The sequence below is a fragment of the Agelaius tricolor genome, unplaced genomic scaffold, assembly GCF_023055355.1.
Source record: "Agelaius tricolor isolate 1412-34295 unplaced genomic scaffold, bAgeTri1.0.p SCAF_25, whole genome shotgun sequence".
Lineage (NCBI taxonomy): Eukaryota > Metazoa > Chordata > Aves > Passeriformes > Icteridae > Agelaius > Agelaius tricolor.
The window spans coordinates 11074619-11097906 of NW_027269285.1; the positions used below are offsets into that span (position 1 = coordinate 11074619).

The 23288-nt window shown below is 48.8% G+C and overlaps 1 protein-coding gene across 8 annotated transcripts in view; it reads left to right on the forward strand.

The window, feature by feature from the left end:
- TSPOAP1 (TSPO associated protein 1) overlaps positions 1–22564 on the forward strand; it is a 67475-nt gene extending 44911 nt beyond the window's left edge. For 2 of the 8 annotated variants that reach the window (XM_071448023.1, XM_071448029.1), the window contains 12 exons: positions 1248–1547; positions 1818–1994; positions 4962–6089; positions 6703–6829; positions 6975–7126; positions 7558–7720; positions 9937–10008; positions 10369–10404; positions 11296–11399; positions 13127–13198; positions 14676–14804; positions 21254–22564. In XM_071448023.1, the coding sequence (XP_071304124.1) occupies positions 1248–1547; positions 1818–1994; positions 4962–6089; positions 6703–6829; positions 6975–7126; positions 7558–7720; positions 9937–10008; positions 10369–10404; positions 11296–11399; positions 13127–13198; positions 14676–14804; positions 21254–21469 (2676 nt within the window). In that variant the 3' untranslated portion in view covers positions 21470–22564. Of the gene's footprint in view, positions 1–1247; positions 1548–1817; positions 1995–4961; positions 6090–6702; positions 6830–6974; positions 7127–7557; positions 7721–9936; positions 10009–10368; positions 10405–11295; positions 11400–13126; positions 13199–14675; positions 14805–17900; positions 17961–21253 lie in introns of all 8 variants that reach the window. The other 6 variants (XM_071448027.1, XM_071448024.1, XM_071448030.1 and 3 more) reach the window with 6 other exon arrangements.
- The last annotated feature ends 724 nt before the right edge of the window (positions 22565–23288 follow it).

Genomic DNA, 23288 nt, shown 5'->3' on the forward strand with positions numbered 1-23288 from the left:
GATTCATTTACCCACATTTCATAGAATCATGGAGTGGTTGGGGTTTCAAGGCGCATTAAAGATCATCTGGTGCCTGACAGGGAGACCTTCCACTAGGCCAGGCTGCTCCAAGCCTCATCCAGCCTGGCCTTGAACACTTCCAGGGATGAGGAGTGTCATGGTGGATTTGTCCCAGATTCAGATGTTTGTACTGTGCCAGGAGATTTCTGTGAGAATGATGTCTCAGCCAGTGGATTCAGTACCAGCCCAGATTTCCTTGTTTTTTTGTGAGACTCTTACTGCACTTCACCTGTTCCCAGCAATGTTGCCTCTGGACATTCAGGTGTCTGGTGTAGATGGCTGCACTTGTGGTGGTTGCTTTGCTTCCTTTGTGGAGAGGAGTGAAATGAGTGCTCCCAGGATGCAAATCATCCTTCTCACTTGAGGTGTCTCTTCACTTGGCTGTCAGCAAAGGGAATCAGGGCTGGAAATCTGAGCTGTGAGATTAGACATGAGATCAGGACCTGCCTGGCTTTTGTCCAGGGGACATTGAGAAGCTTGACACTGCAATGTTTCAATGTCCCTGGGGTCTGATCCTTCAGTGTTTTCAAAGTGCCTGGTACATAAGGACAAGGTTCTGCTCCATTGCAAAATGCAGGGAGGTTCCCTTGGTTAGAGAAAGAGGTGGTTGATAAGGCCCACCTGCCTTACCCTTCTTGTTTCTGGAGTTCCATTCCTCTATCTCCCAGAGGTTTTCTTGGACTGGTTGGAATACAGATGAAGATTTTCTTTAATTCTCACTAGGTGTTCTAATCAGGACCTTGTTGCACTCTCTGTGTTTATTGTTCTTCATTAATTCTCCTTTTCTTCACACCCCAGGAAATCCTGGAGTAGTGTCCTCATCTCCAGTTCAACCCAATGTGCTGATGTCTAGGCCATTCCTCTGGCAGATGACAGTGGGAAATAACCTTGTTGTATAGCTTGGGCTCTTCTTACAGCCCTGAAACTTGTTACTCTCCATGCCCTTGTGGGCCTTGCCGAGCTGCAGCACTGGGGGCACCGTGTGTCACCTGGGACCTGAGGACAAGGAGAGCTTTGTTCCAGGGCTGGCCAAGATTCCCAGCTGCAAGTTGCCTGCCAAAATACTCGTATGCCTAGAGCAAAGAACATGTCAGAGGGTCAAAGAGTTTGGAGTGATAAGACTCAATTTTGGCGCATAAGTAGTCTGAGACACCTCCCCTTGATTTCACTGTTGGTTTGTTTCCCAGATGGAGCAACCAAGAACCAAAGCACCAGAGCAGGGAAGCCTGATGGAGAGTGGGGTGAAGCTCCAAACAGAAACCTACCACGTGTGCTCTGTGCAGGAGGCACCCAAAGGTCCCAGTGCTGACATGGAGAGAGAGGCAGAGAAGCATCTGAGCCCAGAGCCTGCATCTTCCCCCAGCCAGGCAGGGGAAATGCAGGGCACCTTCCAAGATGGGAACACGAGTGGGAGCAGCTGCCAGGACTTTCTGAGGTTGTCTCCTGGCAAGGAGGTGATGAAAGAAATGTCCAGAGTGAAAAGAGAGGTTTGTTTAACCTTGGCTTGTGTCCATGGAGGGATGTGAACTGTACTTGGCCTCCTGAGTTTTCCAGCCTTAGACAGTGCTGTTCTGCAGGCTTTGAAGTGAGGCTGATGGTTGTGTGTGTCCATATGTGCCAGTCACTCCCTTGGGTGCTGCCTCCTTTCTTTCCTACCACACCTGAGCTGTGTGTGTACTCAGAGAAAGGAAAAATGCTCCTTTGTTGCTGAAATAGAGTCTGGGAGAACTGAGAAAATGTGTTTTGCTTTTCAACAGCAAGAAGAAAAACTGTCAGAAATGAGCCGCCGACAGTTGACCCTTTTCACTGAGCACAACCGGAGTTCTGACCTTTCAGATATTTTGGAAGAGGAGGAAGAAGATGAGCTGTCTTCAGAAGCTCTGGAAGAGACGAAATGGGACCAGAGAGAATGTTCCCAGGAGAATGGGGAAAAGGTAACCTGTTCTGAGTGCTGCCTGTGGGGCACGCCGGTGCAGCCATCCCATGCCATCAACTCACAGGAGGAGGGGCTGGGCTGAGCCTTTCCCAAGGTCCTGCTGCTCTGCTTTTACTCCCAGTGTTGGCTCAAGGTAGTAAAAACACAGGTTCTTTGGGAGAGGGAAGGGTGTTTGTTTGTAATAAATGGAGCCAGGGTTTAATTAGTTGGAAAAACCCACAGTGTGATGTGGTGTTTAAAATCAATGGGGGTGATTTGAATTCTTAAACACAGACAGTAAACAGGGAGCACTCAATGCTCTCAGGCACAGGGTGTGATTTTTGGGGTGTCATATGCAGGGCCAGGAGTTGGCCTCAATCCTTGTGCATCCCTTCCAGCTCAGGATATTCCCTGATTCTGTGATTATTTGGCTTAGGTCTTGATGCTTTCTGTTGCCAGGGATGGTATGTAGGAGGAGAATTGTGGCTTTTTAGTTCAAATGCTGCAAGGGATGAAATCCTGCCTGAGCTGAGCTGTAAGTGTCCAGCTTAATTCATGCTCAAAGAGTTAAATCTGGTCTGAATGCACCTGTGGGAATGTGATTCCAACTGCATGGCCTGGAACTGGTGTATAACCATACAGATTACAGCAGTTGGCATGAATATCCACGAGGGAAAGCACTGAGAGTGAGAGCCTGGAAAATTAAAAAGCATTGCAGGAAATATAATATGCCCGGATGGCAAGAAAGCACCTTCTCTTTGATTTTTCATGTGACCAGAGAGCATCTGTAGTTGATGGTGCCCTGTGTGGCTGCTGGTCTGTAGGGATGAGGCTGGTGAGCACTAAATGGTAGCAGACAATGTAGTGACTCTGGATTAAATTTCCTTTTCTCCTTCTGAAGGGTCTTCTGCTTCCCAGGTGAGGGATTGAACCTGCAGTGAAGCACATCAGGAGCCCCAGGAGAGCCTGGTGGCTGGAGGGGCTGGGGCTGCCGCTGAAGGTTTTGGAAGGGCTTCCAGTTGTTGGGATTGGGCTGGGAAAAAATGGAAGAAAAACAAGTTTCCTGGAAAGAGAAAGAAGAGTAATCAAGAAAGCTATTGTCTTTTTTTTTTTTTTTTTTTTTTTCCCTGGGTGTTTTATTAACTGGATAAAGTGATTGTTTTCTGTGCTGGCAGTAACAGAGTGAGGGTAACAAGATGCTGAATTGGGAGAGGATGTGAGGGGCAGGAAGCTTTGGGGCACAGACCTCCCATTACTGCCTTATGGATTGAAGGGGATTGGACTGTAATAGGGCTGTTTTCGAGGATTCTGCATATTTAACTACATTTTCTGTTACCTCAAGACTGCTCAGCCAACTCTTCCGGGATCCAGAGGATGAAAACACAAAGGGGTGGTGCTTTAAAAATGTTTATCCTCAAACAAGTTGTTTAATCGCTGAAACCATTTATTATATTAAAACTCAAAAGCAGAAGCCACAACTTTGCAAACAGCTAAAAGAACTCTTACTGAACTTTTTTTTTTTCTGTATTTATGAATTCTCCATATTCCTAATTGGTGCTAACAAGGCAGGAGCCTTAAGCACTGTTCTGTAAGGAGAGTTTGAGAAAATTTGAGGGGTTTTTGGTCTAGAGGAGTTGAGTGGGAGATTTTGTACCCGCCTATTTGCATAATGGTTAAAAGGATGAGAGCCAAAGTAGTCTTGTTTCTGGGAGATGATACATTAAAAGAGGCAGAAATCATGAGCTGCTGTTTGGGATGTTCATGTTGGAGATGCGTTCAAACCTCTTACCCAGGAGGACAGCGCAGCCTTGGGATCGGTCCCCAGAGGGTTCAGGATCTCCATTCTTTGGTGTTTTCAAACCTCATCTAAGCAAAGACATGGATTTATTGTTGGCAACAGTCCTGCTGTAATTAGGACACTGAACTGGAGACCTCAAGGCCCCTTCAACCAATTCTAAATATAATTCAAGACCAAGTTTTGCTTGGAAAAAGCTATAGAGATTGGAACTATCAGTAGACAAATTGCAACTGTCTTTGTTTCTTGCTCACTCTGGTTGAGTTTTTAATTATCTCTGAACAGACCTCCATATGGTTGTAGTTTAAGTAGCTACACATGCTTTGTAATCTATTTGTAAATGCCTTCGGAACACATTAATAATATAACTTGTCAGGGAAGGTGAACAAGAGACCTCCAGAGGTATCTTCATACCAAAATGACATAATGCACCTGGGGATTTTACCTTTTATGTTACTGTTAATGTGATAAGAAATAAACCCATAAAATTCTACAGTTGGTCCACAAAAAATTTTAACATTTGGCAGTGTTGTCCCCAAAATTTTCTGTAACCTGGTAGGCTCTCACTCATCTGCAAGTGGAACTCATATCTGTGTGGCCCTTTGAGGTAAAGGGTTCTCCTTTGTTTTTGTGGGAACTCTGCTCTGGATTTGCAGACAGGGACCTGCAGTAGGGCTGCACTTTGCTAGGAGATGAGAAGGGCCCAGGCAGAAACATTTCCATGGCGTGTCCTACAGCACAGGGCCATTCCCTGTGCTCCAGGAAGACGACATAGCTAAGGGGCTCTGTGGGTGAGCCCTGTGGACAGAAGAGCCCACTCAGCTCTGTTGTGAAGGGATGGTGCCTCTCCTGCCCCCATCCCTCCTAAAGATGCCAAGCCGAGAGGAATCATTGCTGTCGTAGGATGAGAGGTGCTGCAGGTAGAGCTGTGTGTGTACAGGAGAGGCTGGGAGGGAGCTCTTCATGCATTTGCCTTCCTCGCTTCCTGTCGCATTGCTGGTTCATCTGATTGCTTTTGCCAGAAGATCCATCACTCCCTCTGCCCCCTCCCCTTGCTTTGCTGCAGCCACAGCTCCATCCTGCTCTGCTGGGAGGGAATCAGGGTCACTTTGCCTCTTGTTTTAATGTTTATTTCCTCTCTTTTTTCCTTTGCTTGTCCTGGCTGTGGCTTTTCTCGGGGTCTGGGTACAGATGGATCTTTGTGATACTGACAGCGATGAGGAGATTCTGGAGAGGATCCTGGAGCTCCCGCTTCAGAAGAACCACAGCAAGAAGTTGTTTAGCATCCCTGAAGTGACTGAGGATGAGGATGAAGATGAGGATGAGAAGGGTGCTACAGAAGAAAAGACAGACCCTCAGGACTCCTTGGAAACACAAACCTACCATTCAGGAAGAACAGAGAAACCACCCAACAGCAAGGAGCCATTTCTAAAGGAAGATGGGAGTAACACCTCCATGAAGGTCTCTGCTCAGACTCCTCAGGGGGAGCACAGTGCTAAGGAGAGCAGAGCGGAGGCTGACCATGCAAATCCTGCCTTTGGCCAGCTGTCTTGCAGTCAAAAGAAGGCACACTGGAACTGGGGCTGTCAAGAGAATGATCCAAAGTCTGGGAGTGGGACAAGTCCCTCTTGGAACAAGAAGAAGGGAAATAATTATCGGGAGAAGATCCGAAGTCGGCCTGAGATAAGTAGGAAGAGACAGAGTGATCTAACAGAGCACTGCAGTCGTCTGCTGGGCAACTGCAGCCAGATGGGGAGCGGGTTATACAGAGCTCCCAGTCTCAGGGAGGAGCTGAATGTTGTCAGCAGTGCTGGTGGAAAGGAGGGGTTGGATTTGTACAGCCGGGCCAGACAAGGCACCTTACGGAAAAAAGCCCCAAGAGCAGTGGGATCAGGGGGGGCAGAACCAGCCGTGATAGCAACGCACTGCCCCAGCCCCAGGAGCCTGGAAATAGACATCGAGTATGACTCTGAAGATGATCAGGATTCAACCTGTGCATCCTCCCTGGAGAGCAGGCTGTGGCCAGAGAGGTCCCAGAGCTGCCAGGGGGACTGGAGTGATTGCTCCAGTCAGTCTGAGGTTGCCCACCTGGGTGGCAGAAGGGACCTGACCAGGCTGGAGATGATGGAAGAGCAGGGTATGGAGTGGGCCAGGTCTCCGAGCCGGCACCTACGATTCTTCTGCCGGGAGAAGGAAGCCCCAAGGTGTGAGAGCAGTTCTGAGGAGCAGGGCTGGGAGCTGGACTGTAAGTCACCTGGCTGGAGAAGGAGGCTCGAACATTCTTCGAAGGGGATACGTAGCACCTCCTTGCACAAAAGGGTTGGGAGACTTTTCCTATTCTGGCTTTGAAGCAGCTTGCAGTGGTGCTGGCTTCCCTCTGCTTCCCTGGCCTGCCTGTATCTTGCTTTGTTCAGTGTTGTCCAGAGAAAGGACCCTCCTCTAGGATTGCCTGGAAGAATATCTGAGAGATTCTGTAGTTCTGTGCTTCCCCATGGCTTTTCTTGTAGTAGCTGCTTCTGCTTTTCCTGCTCCCTGACCAAGTGTCACCGATGCAGTATTCCTTTTCACACTGGGTCTTCTCTTCCTCCCCACGGCAGGAGGCTGGGGGACCCAAGTGAAAATCCCTGGTGCAATAAGCTGATTTGTGAAAGCTTTGTGTAGATGCTGACTGTAATGTCATTGCCTCCCCTTGAAATGCCCTTTTCTGCATCTTCACCCTCACCAAGGGGATCGTCACTGGTGCCTGGCAGAGTGCCTGCCTGTCCTCAGTTCTGTTTTCCAACTCCCTTGGTCTTTCCAGCTCTAGAGTGTCCCTGAAGAGGAATGTTGCATTTGGATGCACTGCTCTTTGTGGAGTGCGTTTGGGCTGAGCGCTGTTCAGGGAGTTGGAAGGCAGAGGCTGCTACTAATTCTCTGCTGGTTCCAATTGCAGGCATCCAGTCATAAAGATTCCAGGGGCCCGGAGCCGCCCGGCACAGCCGCCTGGCAGGCTCCTAGCAGGAGACAGAGCAGGAGTGAGAGAAGAAGCCAAATGCAGAAACCTTTGCTCTCTAGTCCAGGTGAGCAGGAGCGGGGAGAGAGGTGGGCAGCAGGAGAGATGGAAGCTCCTGGAAATGGCTGGGGAGAGGCTGGCAGGCAGTGCCTGGCCCATGCACTGCTGGGGCAGGGCTGACGTTCTCTCTGCTGTGTTCCCCCTGTGCACAGGCCTTCCAAGGAGCACTGCTCCTGAGACATCTGGCAAAGATGATGGCATTCGGATCTTTGTGGCTCTCTTTGACTACGATCCTGTCTCCATGTCCCCTAACCCTGATGCAGCAGAAGAGGAGCTCCCATTTAAGGAGGGGCAGATCCTGAAAGTAAGAATTTAGTGAACATCTCCTACTCTATGGATCTGTCTGGTGTTCCAGGGAAGCATAAACCTTGGGAGGTCTGCAGTTTCCTCATGAGGGAAGTAGAGGGGGAGATGCTCATATTTTCTCTCTGGTGACCTTATGGAATGGCTGGAGCTGTGTCAGGGAGGGTTAGGTTGGATATCAGGGAAAGGTTCTTCCCCCAGAGGGTGCTGGGCACTGCCCAGGCCCCCTAGGGAATGGGCAGGGACCCGAGGCTGCTGGAGCTCCAGGAACATTTGGACACTGCTCCCAGGGATGCACAGGGTGGGATTGTTGGGGTGTCTGTGCAGGGACAGGGGCTGGACTGGATGGATGATCCTTGTGGGTCCCTTCCAATGATTCTTTCTCTGTGCAGCTCAGTCCCTGCAGCATAAACAGTCTATTTCCCTTTGCAGGTTTGTGGAGACAAGGATGCTGATGGTTTTTACAGGGGGGAATGTGCTGGAAGGGAGGGATACATTCCATGCAACATGGTGTCAGAAGTCCCTGTGGAGAGTAGTGAGCTCAAGCAGCAGCTCCTAAAGCAGGGGTTCCTGCCTGCGGACACGGAGAGCCCAGGTACTGTGTATGTGTGTGTCTGTGTGTGCCATGCTCCTGTGGCTCTTTGCTGGAATGTTGGAAGCTCAGTCCTGCTATCGTGTGTGGCCAGTGCAGCCACCAAACCCATTTGGAGGGCTGTCCCTGGATCTGCAGCCTAATTTAGTGGCTGCTCCTTAGCAAGGGCATCTGGCTGGATGTGGGTGTTCCGAGCTCTCAGTTCATCCCTGGCGCTCCACTGCCAGCATTTGCAGCTGCTCCTGGGCTTGAGGTGTGTGAATTCAGCACAAAGTGAGTCTGAACCTTGCTAGGGACAGGGAAACGGAAGCATTTGAAGAGCAGCTGAAGTATGTGAACAAGAGTTTTCACTCTGTTCCCTCCTTTGTTTTGAAAGCCTGTGAATAGAACTCTTGGGATGACCCTGCTCTTGGGTGAGAGAATCTGTGACTTGGGAATGGAGATGTGAAAGGGGGAGGAACGGTGTGAGACAGCAAGGTAGGCAGACAGGAGTGTACAAGGAGCAGATCTGGTGGTTGGGTTCCTCCTTACTTACTCCCTGGAGTATGTGGTCAGTGCCTTGTGCACTGCAGAGGCTTTCCTGTTCCTTCCCTCTCATGTACTCAGAGAGGAGAGAGAGCAGCCCTGGGATGTGCAGCCAGCGCAGCTCAGACTGAGTCAGGCTTGGTGGCTGTGAGCTGCCCCTGCTGTGAATCCCAGTGTCCCTGTGCCTCTCCCTCATGCCTGCCACCCCTCATCGTGCACTCCTCTGTGCACCCTCTATTGCCAGTGCCAATGGTGGGATCTGCTCCACTTGTTAAAACACCAGGATATTCCTGGTTTGGCTGGTCCCTGTTTCCTTGCAAGTTCAGCAATGAAAAATAGCACAAGTGTTGGTCGTGGCAAAGGTAAGCCCTGATATTGCCTGAGCTGGGAAAAAAGCCCAAATCAACTTAAAAATAAGAAAACTAGAGGAAAAAACAAAAAGGAGAAATCCAACTTGTTCCTATTTCTGTGGAGGGAGACTCTAACAGACCCTTAAGGTCCTTTCTCACCCAAACCATTCTATGATTCTGAGGGACTGACAGTGCTCAGCTCCTAAATGTTAGTCCCTGGAAAGTTGATCCTGAGCAGCACAGGGACTGAAGGAGCCTGATGTTTTCACGGTGTGATTTGTTGAATATGTTTTTAAAGGACAAACATATTCGGTCTCTCCCGTGTCTGAGGAGCGGAGATTTGAGTAAGGTGTTTTTCACATCCATACTCTTTCTCTTGCGTGCATGCCAGAGATGGTTGGATGCCTGTGGTGGCCTGTGTCTCTCAGTGGATACACGAGGGATACTCTACCCTGCCTCACTGCATAGTCTTGGAAGAGTAAAGGATTTTAATAGCTCTGAGACTTCATTAAACATGACGGGTTTGAAAGTTTTGAGGAAGGTGGTGGTGGTAGTCAATAAGTTGTGTGTGGAGGGAGGGACTGTAGGTTTGGCACTGGTGGGGACACACCTCAAATCCTAGGAGCAGTTCTGGGCCCCTCTTGGTAAGGACACTGAGGGGCTGGAGCATGTCCAGGAAAGGGAACAGAGAGCCCCAGGAGCGGCTGAGGGAGCTGGGAAGGAGGCTCAGGCGGGAGAAAAGGAGGCTCAGAGGGGGTCTTCTGGCTCTGCACAACTCCCTGACAGGAGGGGGTAGCGGGTGCAGGTTGGACCTGATGGTCTTTTTCTAACTGTAGTGGTTCTTTGATTCCTTGGCAGTTGGGCTGGCTGTACCTCTGCTGTTTTCCTGCTGCCATAACAAGGCTGTCACAGCCTTGTAACTAAGGAAGTGCCTTGGAGGGGTTGGTCTGGGCACTCCTTAGGTTCATTTGGGATTTCATCCAGTCCTGACCCTGCTCAGTGCAGAAGCTTTAGCTGGGTATTAATGGTACAAGGCTTTATTTTGTCCTTATGGTGCTGCTTCTGAAAGCTGAGGAGCAGCAAAGTGTGTCTGCTCTGAGCTGTGGACTGCCTAAAAGGTGTAAGTACAGTGTGGATTTCTCTGTGTATTTGGGATGTGGATCACAGCTCCTCTGAGTCCACATATGAGGCCCAGAGGGCTTTGCCCACAGAAATCCTGTTGTCAGCCTCCCAGGGGAGGCATGTCATCTCTGTCCCCTGTTCACTATTCAAGATGCTTCTCACTTTCCATTCACTGTCTGTTTCTCTTGTCTATTTATTTGCTTTTTTGGTGTTTTTATTAAGGAAATGGCACATTTTCTCCACCTCCACGCCGCCAAACTGTCCCTCCTCCAAAGCCCAGACGCTCCAAGAAAGGTCTGTGTCACCCACTGCTTCCTCTTTGGTTTTTGCTATAGGATTACAGACTGCATTGAATTTTTACTACTTGCTTTCAGGACCCTCAGATGTTTATATGACTGCTAGGAAGTGGAAAGAGAGCCCATCCCTGTGCTGGTGTTAAGTTTTTAACAACAGTGATGTCTTTCATAGTTTGGAGCTTGACCTGTGCTTCTTGTTACGTTCCTGAGTCCTGGTTACTGGTGTAGACTTTGAGTTGCATGAACAGTTTGCTTCTGTTGTTTGCTGTCTTGGTGCTCTTTTTTACTGTTTATCAGTTGTGTCATGTGGTCACTGTTGGAGATGAGCTCTTACTGATGAGGCATTTTCTTCCCTCAGCAGGGCTGGACAAACAGGAATGCAAGTCTCAGCCAGGTGAGAAGCGCTTTTACGGGGGAGTAGGTAATGCATGATAGAATTACAGATGTGTTTTGTGGTCAAGGGCCAGTGTGACACCCTGTGGTGCTGCTTCTAAGCACTGTAACAAAAAGGTTTAGTTCTTTTTGTTTAGTGGTGGGTGCAGAACAGTTTGGGTGAGCAAGGGGTGCTTCCAGGGGGAGTGCACCAGTTGTTTTACCGTGGGGGGAGCAGGGCAGTCTCTCACTCATCACATGCTGTGGTCCCTATGATCCAAGAGACACTGAGAGGGTGCTCCCTTTTTCTGAGGGGCATCATCTGTTTATATCCAGAGAGGCCCAGTGTGCAAACTCTTTGCCAGCCCATCTGGTGCTGACCCAAAAGAGAGTTTAAATCCATGAACGTGTGTTTTCTGTAGCACCAGACTTGGCTTTTGTAGGCGCAGGGCAGGTCTGTAGGTAATGGGTTTGAGCAGGCAGGAGATTTGGGATGGCAAGGCCTGGACCTCCCTGTGTGCTGGTTCCTGGCTCTTGGAGGATAAATTTTGTAGCTTAATAGCAGAACATTGTGTAGTGGGAGGAGAAATGTCCTTTCAAGACACTGTAAAGAGACAGCTGTTCTGTGTGTGTGTGTGTGAGTAAATAGAAAACATAAAATAATACATTCCTGTACATATAAACAGAGCACCAGGATGAGGGGATGGACGGATGTCCCCACTTTTGTGCTTATGAGGCGATGAAGAAGATCAGAAAACTGTTTTACCAAATGGCTCTAAAGTCTCTCTCCACTCAGTTCCCCCCATGTATTCTTTTTGCACAGACCACTATAAGAATGGTGAAGGAGTTGCTGTGATTTGGGATTTTGTCCTAGTATCCTTCCATCTAAGAATATTTTATTTTTCTCCTGCAGGGCAGAAACATAAAGACATTGAAGCAGAGCTGCTGACTCCTCACAGGATGGTGGCTGCCTTTGACTACAACCCAAAGGAGAGCTCTCCTAACACAGATGTAGAGGTAACCACCAGCTGCTCCCCCCTTTTCAGAGGTTTCTTCTTCCTTTCTCTTTTTTTCCTTCTCTCTCAAGACATTCAGCACTTTGGTCCAACCAGAGTCTCAGTGAAACTGTGTGAGTATTCATTGCATCCTTTAGTGATCAGACAGGACTGAGCAGATCTGGGGCAGGAGGAAGCAGCTTCTACTGGTAGCAACTGATCCAGGAAACACTCTGGGAAAAGGAAAAACCTGCTTAAGTGTTTGAAAGCACTTTTGACACTTAATTTGAACGTGACTTTAGTGTTAACTATCTGTGTAGGTCTTTGTTCAAGCAAAAAGATTTACCTCCAGTTTAATATACTAGTTTGCAAAGTTCTTCTTTTCAAGCAATTCCTACATATAGAATCACAGAATCATGGAAAGGGATGGGTTGGAGGAGATCTTAAAGCCCATCTCATCCCACCCCCTACCATGAGCAGGGACACCTTCCACTAGACCAGGTTGCTCCTTCCGGCCTGGTCTTGGACACTTCCAGGGATGGGAAGGGGTATAATCTAAACAGGGAAGGATACAATCCAAACAGTAATTTTGTGGATAAATCAGTTCCAGGTAGAAAGGTGGCAATGCAGAATCCTTTCTGCAAAAAGAGATGAGCACATGATCTGTTCTCTGTTCCTCCAAGCTGTGTTTGCTCTCTGAGCAAACATAAACACAGGGTTTGGATTCCTATCCTTTCCCTTCATCCACAAAGGAGTGTCTGGCCAACAGAGGGCACAGCTTAGGGAATGCTTGCTTCCCAAGCTGTGTCTCCTGCCCAGAGAGACACAGCTGAGGACAGAGTGTTTTAGGATGGTGGAATATCTTGGGAGAGACACAATGTGAGCATGTATCCAGCCACCGAACACTTTTGAACCCTTGTCACTGAGGAGGTGACTGTGCTTTTTGCAGTGATTTGCTCTTTTAGAACTCTTTTGGACAAGAGCTTAAATTACTGAAACAAGCTGGTAGAGTTCTGTGGGAGATGCTCCACAGGAGCGACCTGCAGCCTCAAGAGATTAAATTGAGGACTAGGGATATATTATTGTAAATATCTTGGAAGTAGATCCCTTCCAGCTGACACCTGTGAAGTGTCAGAGTGTCTTAAGTGGGACTCAGCCTGTTTGGAGCCTCCACTGGGCAGCTTTTTCCATTAAAAGAGACTGGTGACACCTTTTTCTTTAGCTTTATGCCCCATGGAGCATATGCTGGGGTGTCTGACAGAACAGAGGGTGTGACAGTGGAAGGGTCACTGTGTGCTGTGCTCCTGTTCCGTGTCCAGGCTAAACCACCCTGTTTGTATGCATTCCTGCTAGTGACTAGTCCCTAAGTGCTGCATACAAAACAGGCTCATCCAAGGGAGGAGGATTTGTAATTATACTTAAAGAAATTGACAGTATTTCTGGTGCTTGCTGAGCTTGTCCTCAGTGCACCCTTCCAGAGCAGGTGGTAGGTACTATTTTGAAACCTTATTAAAATTGGTTTTAAAATGGACTTTGCTCTTGTCTTAATTTATGAAATGCTTCCCTAGCAATGAATTCCAGAGTTATCCACTTCAGTTTCCCTCCTGCATCCTGGTCCTGCCAGACCAAACACAGTGGGCTCCCTCCCCTGGAGTAAGATTGGGCAAGAAGCCAAGGGGAGCCTGTGTTCCTGGTGAGTAATTCCAGGCACTGCTTTTCCTGTCACCTCTGTTCTCTGGCTCTTTGCAGGCTGAACTGACCTTCAGTGCTGGGGACGTTATCACTATCTTTGGGTCCATGGATGATGATGGATTCTACTATGTAAGTGCAGGGCTTGGGAAGGTCCTGTGGTTACACTGGAAATTGTTGGAGTTCGTGGAGTGGCAGGGAAGCAGAAATCAGGGCACAACATATCCTGCTTTTGAGAAAAACATAAACCCCTTTCTACTTAGTGCAGGGCAGCCTGTTTCTGGAGCTCATTTCTCCTGCTATAAATCTGGTATTACAGAGTCTTGGAATGGTTTGGGGAAGGGACCTTAAAGCTCATCCTATTCCACCCCCTGCCATGGGCAGGGACACTTTCTACTGTCCCAGGTTGCTCCAAGCTCTGTCCAGCCTGGCCTTGGATGCTTCCATGGATCCAGGGGTAGCCACAGCTTCTCTGGGCATCCTGTTCCAAGGCCTCAGCACACTCATAGCCAGGAATTCCTTCCCAATATCCCATCTATTCCTGCCCTCTGGCAGTGGGAAGCCATTGTCCCTTGTCCTGTCTCTCTGTCCCTTGTCCCCAGTCTGTCTCCAGCTCTCCTGGAGCTCCTTTAGGCCCTGGAAGGGGCTCTGAGGTCTCCCTTGGAACCTTTTCTCCTCCAGGGGAGTCCTGGGGTATCCCAGGCTGGCTCCAGAGCAGAGGGGCTCCAGCCCTGAGAGCATTGCTATGGTCTTTAAACATCCCAGTGGTTCTGAGTTTATTTTTTGGTATCAATTGCCTGCAGGTTTTCCAAAGCCTTGCCTGCATTTTTCCATGCACACACCAGCTGAACCAGCACCTGCTCTGAGCTAACATTTCACCAGGCACTTGGACACTTGGGCCAGAGGCTGGAATGGTGATCCAAGTAAGCAGACACATTCCTGGAGCTGTGCCTGGCCCTCCAGCTGTGTGCCAAACTTGAGCCTTAGCCCTTGGATCATCCACCTTTTCCTGCATGGGAAACACTGTGCCTTCACGCATCTGACTTAAGGTTGAGCTCCAGGTTAAGTCTGAGGGCATCACTGAGAATGTTTTGTTTGATCCTTTTATAGTGTTGGACAAGCAGCAATGCTGCGGTGGGTTTTGTCTTACCCAACCACCTCCTGTTGAACTGGATAAATATTTGTAGGAGTACAGTACTGCAGCTCTGGGCCTCTGTGGTCATGGATGCAATGCCTACAGTACATTGTAGTATTGCCTCATTCTTTAAAGACATCAGTAAATACCAGGGCAAATCAAAGGCCTCTAGGACACCTGTGGCACAGTCACATTGCAGTATGGTAGTGGAGATTTTGAGTTTGTAGAAATCACCTTTGTCACAACTTGCTGTCATCTCTCCTTCCTTTTCTCTCTTCTGTGTTCCTGTGCTCCGAATTTTCCACAACTAAGCAAGGATGTGAGTTCTGGAATTTTCTGAGGATCCTCCCTATGTGGGTGTGTTCTGGACTTGTCTCAGCCTACAGCCCAACCTTCTCTGCAGGGCACTGCACCTCAAGTTGTTATTTATGTCTCCAGGAAAGCTGATGTGAGAATTTAATGTTGATCTTGCAGGGAGAGCTGAACCAACAGAGAGGCCTTGTCCCATCCAACTTCCTGGAAGCTGTTCCTTTGGATGGCGGCACAGACAAGGAATTCCATTCCAAAGAGAAAGAAGCTTCTCCACTGAGTGCTGAGAGCCAGGTGAGATGTGTGACTGCATGGTACTGCCATCCAGGCTGGGCTGTGGCTGGAGCCTGGGCATTGCATGGCATGCAGCACCCATGGGATCACTGAACTTACTGCATGGAGCCTGTTCATCCCAAGGGAGTGCCAGGAACTCTTCCCAAAGACTTCCTTGTAGTGCAGAAAGTGGCACAAAACAACACCTGCTGGGGCCTTAGTGTGGTCAGGTAGGCAAGGAGTATTCAAATCCTACCAGCAAATTGTTTAGATCCACTGAAAGGTCAGTGGGAAAATCTGACTGGAAGGAAAGGTTCAAACAGCTCCCCAGGCACATTAAATTCCTTAAATATTACTATATCCATGCCAAGGAGTTCTGGAATTAGCAACATCCAAACACCAAGGTTTTTCCATCCACCCCTAGTTAGATATATCTTAATCCAGGCTGAGATGCTTCTGGATAAATTCAGAACACACTGAGGAGTTTCCCAAGCAGATCTAGGGGATGGATCCTATGGTTTCAAAAGCATTCCCCAGAGTCAAGGAATTCAAAGGTTAAATTGACCCCTTGCATTGTATTGCTGAGACTCTTGGAATAAAGGCTTTAGTGGGAGACTGGGGTCATGTCAGGGGCTGAGGCTAAAAGTGCAGCAGATCTTTTGTCACTCCTGGATCCCCAGTGCTGTCTCACTGTGGACAGGGAGGCAGGAGGGACCCAGCTTGGTCCCACCTCACATGGGCTCAACCTTCAGTCCTTCTTGGGAAGTTGTTGGCCCTGTCATGTGGTGTCAGGGCCACATGAGTCAGAGCAGGTTGGCTTTGAGCCATCCTTAGGGAAGTAGGTGGCCCTGAATCCTGCTTTGTTGAACTCCCCACTGGTGCCATCCCAGTTTTCTGCTCTCTGCAGCATCTCTTGGCCTTTTTTTCATGCTCAGCTCTTCCTGTTCTCTGTATCTATATCTCTATCTTCAAACGCTGCCTGGTCTTCCTTCACCTCAGCCCTATCCCTTGCTTCCTGGCATTCCAGGCTTTGTGGGTACAGGATTTGCACTCCAGCCTTGATGTCTTCTCAGGCAGAGCAGCCTGGCTCAGATAATGAGGTTTGTGGGCAGTTTGTTGGATCATCTGCTGACCTCAGCAGCTCTCTGGGGTCCTTGTGCTCCCCTGCTGGGGATACTGGTCCTTGCTGGGGAATCACAGGTTAATCAGCTGTTACTGCCAGGGTTTAAGAGCCCAGATGTCACCCAGGTCTAACCTCCCTGGGGGTTAACAAGGATGCAGAGTGGGGCTCTTTCTTCAGTTTCCCTCTCAAAATTATTTACTCTTACCAAATTACTCATCTGTTGAAATAGAGGGTGCCAAAGGAGACCTCAACCAGTAAAATAAAGATGGAATTCTAAGTGTAATTTAGTGCAGATCTTCCCTCTGGCATCAACTAGCAGCCACAGGGCCTGTTTCAGATTCCAGGGGTTGTTATTCTAGCCCCAGCCCACATCCTCCCAGGGACCAGGGAGAGTTCAGGTAACTTTGTCTGCCACTGGCAGGTGTGAAGTGTTTGCAAAGCCAAACCCACTTTCCTCTCTGTTCTCTGCTGCTGAGTTCAGTGGGTGACTGATGCCCTGCACAGCACTTTGGCCCACATACCCTTGCATGCTGAAGATTGGAAGCTCTTTTGCTATGTTTCATGACATTTTTAAACACAAGCGCCTTTCAGGTGTGTTAAAGACAACCCATATAAAATAGACACGTTTCAGGTTTGCCCGCCCTTCAAACCTTTCCATTTGTCTCTATTCCTCTGTGCCTGAGATCCAAGGGAGCCTCCTCTTACGCTGGTTCTGACTTTTGGGTGCACAGAGCAGGAACCTGTTTGGTTTGGTAGTTTTGCTACTATCCTGATCCATGAACTGCTGTTCTCTGTATTTGGAGGACTGGAAAATTCAGATAATGATGATTAAACCAATTCTGTTTTAGTGGGAATCAGCTTGAGCTCTCTAGGCATGACTGTAGCTAATTCTGCATTGTGCCAGCCTGGCTCCTGTCCTGCTGCCTCCCTGCTTCTCCTGGACACCTGTCCCAGGGGATTCTGGCTCAGCACCCCCAGCACTCCTTCCATTTGTGCTTTGCAATCCAGACCTGTCTAAAAAGCTTCCAAACAGGAAGGGCCCCCTGTTAAAAGTGGTCTATTTACCCTGCTCAGAGACAAAGTGGAATTAATTAACTGCATTTAAGTGTGTTTAATGATTCCTGAAGAGGCAGAACCTGACTCCACAGTGGTTTTGGCTGTTACAGCAGTCACAGCATCCCAACCTGTGGGCAGAAAACCTCAGGGGAAAGGCAGAAGAAAGAAATACCTCCTGCAAAACAGACATACTCCACATCCATCCCTGAGCTGGAATAAACTCTCCCAGTGATACAGTCATGCCTGAGGCTTTCCAAATTCCTGTAGCACTTTCACCCCGTGGAGTTAAGGAAAACTTGCTTGTTCAACTTGCTGTTATCAGAGCAGGCTCCCTGCTAATTCCCAGTCCCAGCTTGAGCCCTGGCACCTCAGGGGGATGTGTGTGTACCATGGCAGAGCTTTGGACTCAGTTACAGCTCGTTCCAGTTGCAACAGAAGCTTCTCCATGAGTGATTTTTAAATCACTTGTAATTTCTTGGATGTGATGTTCTTACCTTACCTGTTCTTCACACTTCCCTTCTCCTTGCTGCCCTACCAAAGGCCTGAGAATAAGGACAATTTATTTCCAAATTGAACTGGGGAAGGTGGATCATTTTTAATTATTTCTGAGTAAATCTTAAAATGCTGGCAACTGAAAAGGTGAAGCAATTGAGCTTACAAACTGACAACATTTGGGGATTAGAATAAACAAACAAAAACAGCATAAAGGGGAGGATCCAAGAAGTTCTGGTCACAGCCAGGGCCCAAAACACTCATGCTTACCAGCTCAGAGCAGCTGCTTTAACACTGTTCCTGTTGATGGAATATTTTTCCATTATTAACATGTGGTTTCTGTCAAAGACTGATTGTAAAGCACCTTCAGAAAGTGTTCGATTCTAACTGATTTCATGTATTTATTTCTGCCTGTGTTACGCACCCGGGACGGTTCTTTTCTTCAGAGAATGAGGAAGAGAAGAGTCCAGTGATAGATATGAATGATACATAGAGAGAGCAACCATGTAAGTGTGTGAGACCTTCAACCTTCCACCCAGCTCAGCACCTCAAAGGCTCCTGCACCTGGAGTTGGCTTCTATTCTTGTTTGTAGTTTGACTGGCTGGTTTGGGGCTGTGGTGGCAAATCCACCTTCAGGTCTGATGTCAGACCTTTCACTGCCACCTGGGTTCTGTGGTAAAGACAAACCATTCAGCACATGAAGTGCAGTTGGCTGGAACAATTATCTGGTGGTTTTGGGACCAGGATGGGACTGTGCTGGATATTCAGGTTTGGGAAGGACCTGCTTTGTAATTCAGCTTGGCCCTTCTGTTCGCATCAACAGCCAAAGCGTCATTTGGCCTTTGCAAGGTCCTCCTCAGTCTGAGCTCATTTCATGTTCAGCCTGGGGTTTTTTCCCTCTGGATTTTACTCCTTCCTGAGAATAGTCCTGAAAAATCCCTGCCCACCATCCATTTAAGAAAATAGTAACATTGAGGCCCTAAAACCAACCTTGTGTGGATAATTGTTCTGGGGCTGGGTGGGTGAGACCCCTGGTTTTGGGGACCAGCAGGAGCAGTCTTTGTTTTCCTTAGTTTCAAATGTTTGTTTTTCAGAAATTGTGTTAATCAGTAACACCTGAGAGAGTACTAAAACCATCCCTGAAAACTGACATCACTCTTGTGTTTATCACTCTAATAACTTGTATGAGATTTCAACAGAGCAGTTTTTCCTTTGTCTCTCTTAGAGAAGAACCCCCAATTTTCATACGATTTTTCTCTTACCACATGAATCTGTGAGCTGGTTCTGTTGCTTTCATGCCACATAGAGACCTCTGAGAAGAGGAGAAATTGTTTGTGGGGCCACTTCAGCTCTGTCCTGAAACTGTTCCGTCTTTACCAAAAAAGTGTTTTCCAATGGTGCATGGACAGAACCTCCACTGCCCTGGCTGCACAGGGGCCTTTACATCCCTCCTACATCACTCCCTGAGTGTTGGTGAGCCCCTTCTGATGCTAGCCCAGTACTTTTGGACATTTTATCCAAGGATTCTCTGTTGCACAAATCACAGTTTCTGGAGTAGAACTTGGGGATTCTTTCTTTTGCTCCCAGCTAAGAGAGTGAGCTCCAATTTAGCCCTCCCCTGGCTTTCTCTTTTCTTTGCCTCCGCAAATCTTGCATTTCTGGCTGCATATGGTTCATCTGGATTTATTTGGGTTTACTCCAGGACTCCTCAGACCTGACTAACACTGGGCTTATCAGCACCAAGTGCTGTTCTTTGCACAGTGGAGCTGCCAGGATAGACAGAGGTTGCAGCTGTTGCTGCAGCATTGGTTGGAGTGGACCTTTCAGGCAGAGTGCAGCTTTCCCAAAGGCCAGCCTGGGCCATCCATCAGCATGTGTGACATTCTGCAGCATGTCCTGGACGGCAGCTGGCCTTAGGGCACAGTGCTGCACACCTGGAGTGTTGCAGGAGTGCCTTGGAAAGCAACATTTTCAGGTGAACAGAATGTGAGCTCAGGAAAAGTCAACTGTGGGATTGGTTACTATCATGGGGAGAGGCAGAGAGGAGTTCCAGCTCTGTCCTGTAATTCAGGTAAGGGAGAGTGATGGCACTGGCACAACTCAGTGATTGCTGTGAGGCAGAAGTTGACTCTCAGCTTTGTGGAGTTGGGAGGGGTCACAAATTCACTCCAAGATGGAGCTCCCTGTGCTCCTGCCCATTCAGGACTGACTCCATGGGTGTTGTAGGTGCTGAGTCTCATCCAGAGCAGAGATTTGTGCTCGTCCTGGGCCAGAGGTGCTTCATGCCTGCAGCAGCCTAGACCAGCACAGCTTCCACCTGTGAGGGGAGGAGAGGTCACAGCCACTGGCTGCTCCTGGTCCCAAAGGAGGTGGGTGCTGAACCAGCACTAGGATGGCAGAGCAGAGTTGCTTTGACTTTCCACCCTGGGAAACTTTATTTAAAGTCCCCACAGGGCATGAGCATGGCTGTGCTGGAGTGGGGCAGCAATGCTCTGGGCTCTGCTTCTGCCTTATTCAGCTGCTTGCCCTGGACACAGAGCAGGACCAGGACCAGGCACATCCAGTCCTGCCCAGGGGCTGCTGCTGAGATCTGCACACAGTTACCAGCTGGAGTCTGATCTTGAGGAGTGCTTCCACTCAGGCAGAGAGTCCTGCTGGCACTGTCACCATCTCACATTCCCTCTGGGGCTTTGGCTCCTGCAGACCTGTGAGGGACTCAGTGAGGCTCAGGTAGAGGGATGCTGAGGGTGTAATGTTGCAATGTCAAAGGACTCTTTCCTGGCACAGGTCCAGCCACTCTCATCTTGTGTTTTGGGGGCTGCCAAGACAGGATGTACAGCTGGAGCTCGGAAGCTGCTGGTTTGTGAAAGCTGTGTGGAAGAGAAGGCAGTGAGGCTAAGGCTCTCCTAGGCCTCAGAAACTCAGAGCCTCTTCCCTGGGGAGCTTCACAGCCTGTTGGGAAAGGTTGACCTGCCAGATTGGTAATTGTCACTGTCTGGACAGCTAAGCCTAATGAGAGGAGATTGTGGAAGGAAGGCTGCTGATAGGAACTGATCTCTCGGTGCTTTGTGAAGAGGAAACTGAGCCCAGGACTAGGGCACATTCTGATTTCCAAAGGAAACAGCACTATTTGAGACTGGTGGGTCCCAATTAACCATCTCAAACACTCAGGAACATTCCTGTGTGCCACTTGATCCAAGACTTCTCCATGTCCTGCTCCATTGGTGCCACTGCAGAGCACCAGACTTGGCTTTCTGCCCCTCCTGCCTCTGGATCTGCTGGATGCTGAGCAGCCTTGCAGGACCCCCAATTCCTCTTACTACCATGGCTACTATTGAGAAGCCTGAGGGCTTAGCCAGTCTCCTTGACCCTGTGGAGATCTTGTAGAGCACTTGTTCTTATGAAATTTGATTTTGTTAATGTCCTGGCTTCTGTCCCAGAGCATGCTGGGACCCCAGTAGGCTCCATGGCTGAGGACTCATGGACTCATCAGTACCTGTCCCCATCCATGCTCTCAGGAGCTGCTTCACTTACTTAGCTGTAGAGCAGCATCTTTCACCATGTACTTAGTGGGTCTTTTGTGCTGTCCTGTTCTTAGCCCAAAGTTCAGGAATTTCAGGAATTCTTAGCTAAGGAAGGATCTGGGTTGTAAGTACAAAATTTAAATCCACTGGAAATTTCCTAAGTGGAACTGCATAGAGGGGAGAAGGCCAGGTTCTCTGGCTGAGGTTTATGTTGGTGTGATCTTCTTCAGCAGCTCTAACTTGTGCTTTTGTCTTTTGTCTCTTTCCCACCTAGCTAAATCCAGATGGGTCTGCTGATCAGAGCGACTCCTCTCCGTCTCCTCCTCTGCCAGCACCTTCCTGCCTTGTCCCAGGCGAGCAGAGTCCAGAGCAGGCATCGCTGGCCCTCCTTGCCTGCAGTGATGCACCTGAGCAGAGGAAAAAGAAGAGAGGCTTCTTCTTCAAAGGGAAAAACCTCTTCAAAAGACTTGGGTCCAATAAAAAAAACTAACAAGGGGTTTGTTTATTCCATCCAGGCTGCCAACACAGCCCCAGAGACTGAGAGTTCAGGAGAAGCCCTCTGCAATAAGCTGATTATTTTCATAGGGAAGAAGTATGTGTTGAATAGAGAAAACTGGAGGGCATGGGAGCTGAGAGCCCCTGGGGAAAAAGTGTGAGGTGTGAGGGCTCAGCTCTGGGATCCAGCATGTCCTGCTCCATGCAGCCCTTGGTGCACTGGTTCCCTGTAAATATTTTAATTTAATGATTATATTCTGGCTGTAAGTTAGCTAACTGGCTTTTCCCAGCAAAGCCCCAGCCCCTTAGGAGAGATCCCTTGTACTCCATACCTTGGTATTTCTCTGCTCCAAAGGAGGTCGTGTCGACTCCTTCACTTCCTGCAAAGAAAATTTGCACTTTTCTGTTCCTGTGACTTCCCTTCGCTGTCTCTGGGCTGATGAGTGAGTTCTTATTTGTACTGTAACCCTGTAAATAAGCAGCTGTGCCTCGGAGCATCCCACACTGCCTCAGTCAGCTTCCAGCACGAGGATCCCCGGGGAGGAAGGAGCGATGCCCCGGCCACGGTCAGTTCTTCAGCGTGGGGGTGGGCTGCTATCAGCTGCTCTTGCCTGGTTCACCTTGACCATGCACTCGCTGGGGACTCCGCCTTATGATTTATTTATCAATTTATTTATCAATTGATTTATTTATCTACCTATTTATTTATTTATTTATTTGTCCGTCTGCCTCTCCACGGTTCCGTTCAGCTGTGTCTGTGAGCCGCTCCCGAGCCAGTGTTGGGAGAGCAGCGCTGGGGCTGGGCAGCTTGCACTGTTTTTGTAGGAGACAATGTGTTCCTGCAGTTGAGATGCTGCCCTGTCCAAGCACGGAGGGTTTTGTATGCCATGGTTTCTGTCCCTCCCCATGTTTCTTTCTCTGCATGTTCCAGTGGGTCCTTGTTCTGAGCAGGGCAGTTCCATGAGCTCCGTGAGTGGTGCCAGCACAGTGGCCATGAGTGGTGGTGGTATGGTATGTTTTTATTTAATATCAAATTTTATGATAATAAATTCTATTTTCACAAAAATACATTTTCCTTAAAAAAGCCAAAGATTCAGTGATGCTTCTTTGGGGGCGTGGGTGAGGAAATTATACCAACCCTATGCACTTTGAAGGTGTTCTGCACCTTCTGTATCCCCTTCTCAGAAGGACAGATGTGGCTGTGGATGCTCCAGGTGTGAGGTGACGGTAGGGGCTGAGGTGGCAGCCCTGGGGATGCAGGACACCAGAGAGGGCTCTGGGTGTGAGGCGGCCCAGAGTGCCTGGGCTGGATCCCTGCACTCCCTGCTCCACTGGTGTGTGAGCGTTTGGTCAGGGGTGTAGTCCTGCACCTGGAGCCTCTGGGAATCCAGCCAAGGTGCCAGAAGTCACTCTGAGATTTTGGGGGGATTCTGCAGGATTCCCCTGACAGGAAGGACTTGTTTGGAAAGCTGCTGCTCCCTAGAGAGAAATATTCCATGAGGATCTTGATACCACAGTAAGGCACAGTGTCCTGTGGTGAGTGGGAGTCAGGGCAAGGACAGAGCAGAGGCTTTGAAAGGATGAAGTGCTGCAGCTCTGCTGGAGTTTCCATGGCTTCTGGAGCAGCCTCAGTGATGAAACTCGTCAGCAACCCAGAGCTTTATCTGCAGCCTGTCCTCCCATGGAGGAAGTCGTTGCTGTTCTAACTGAATTTACCAACTAGAGTTTCTTAAGTGAGTTGTTGAAGGTCTTTTGAAAGAAACTGTCATTGCTTTTATCAGTTCCTCAGGGGATGAATTGAAGAGCAAAACTTT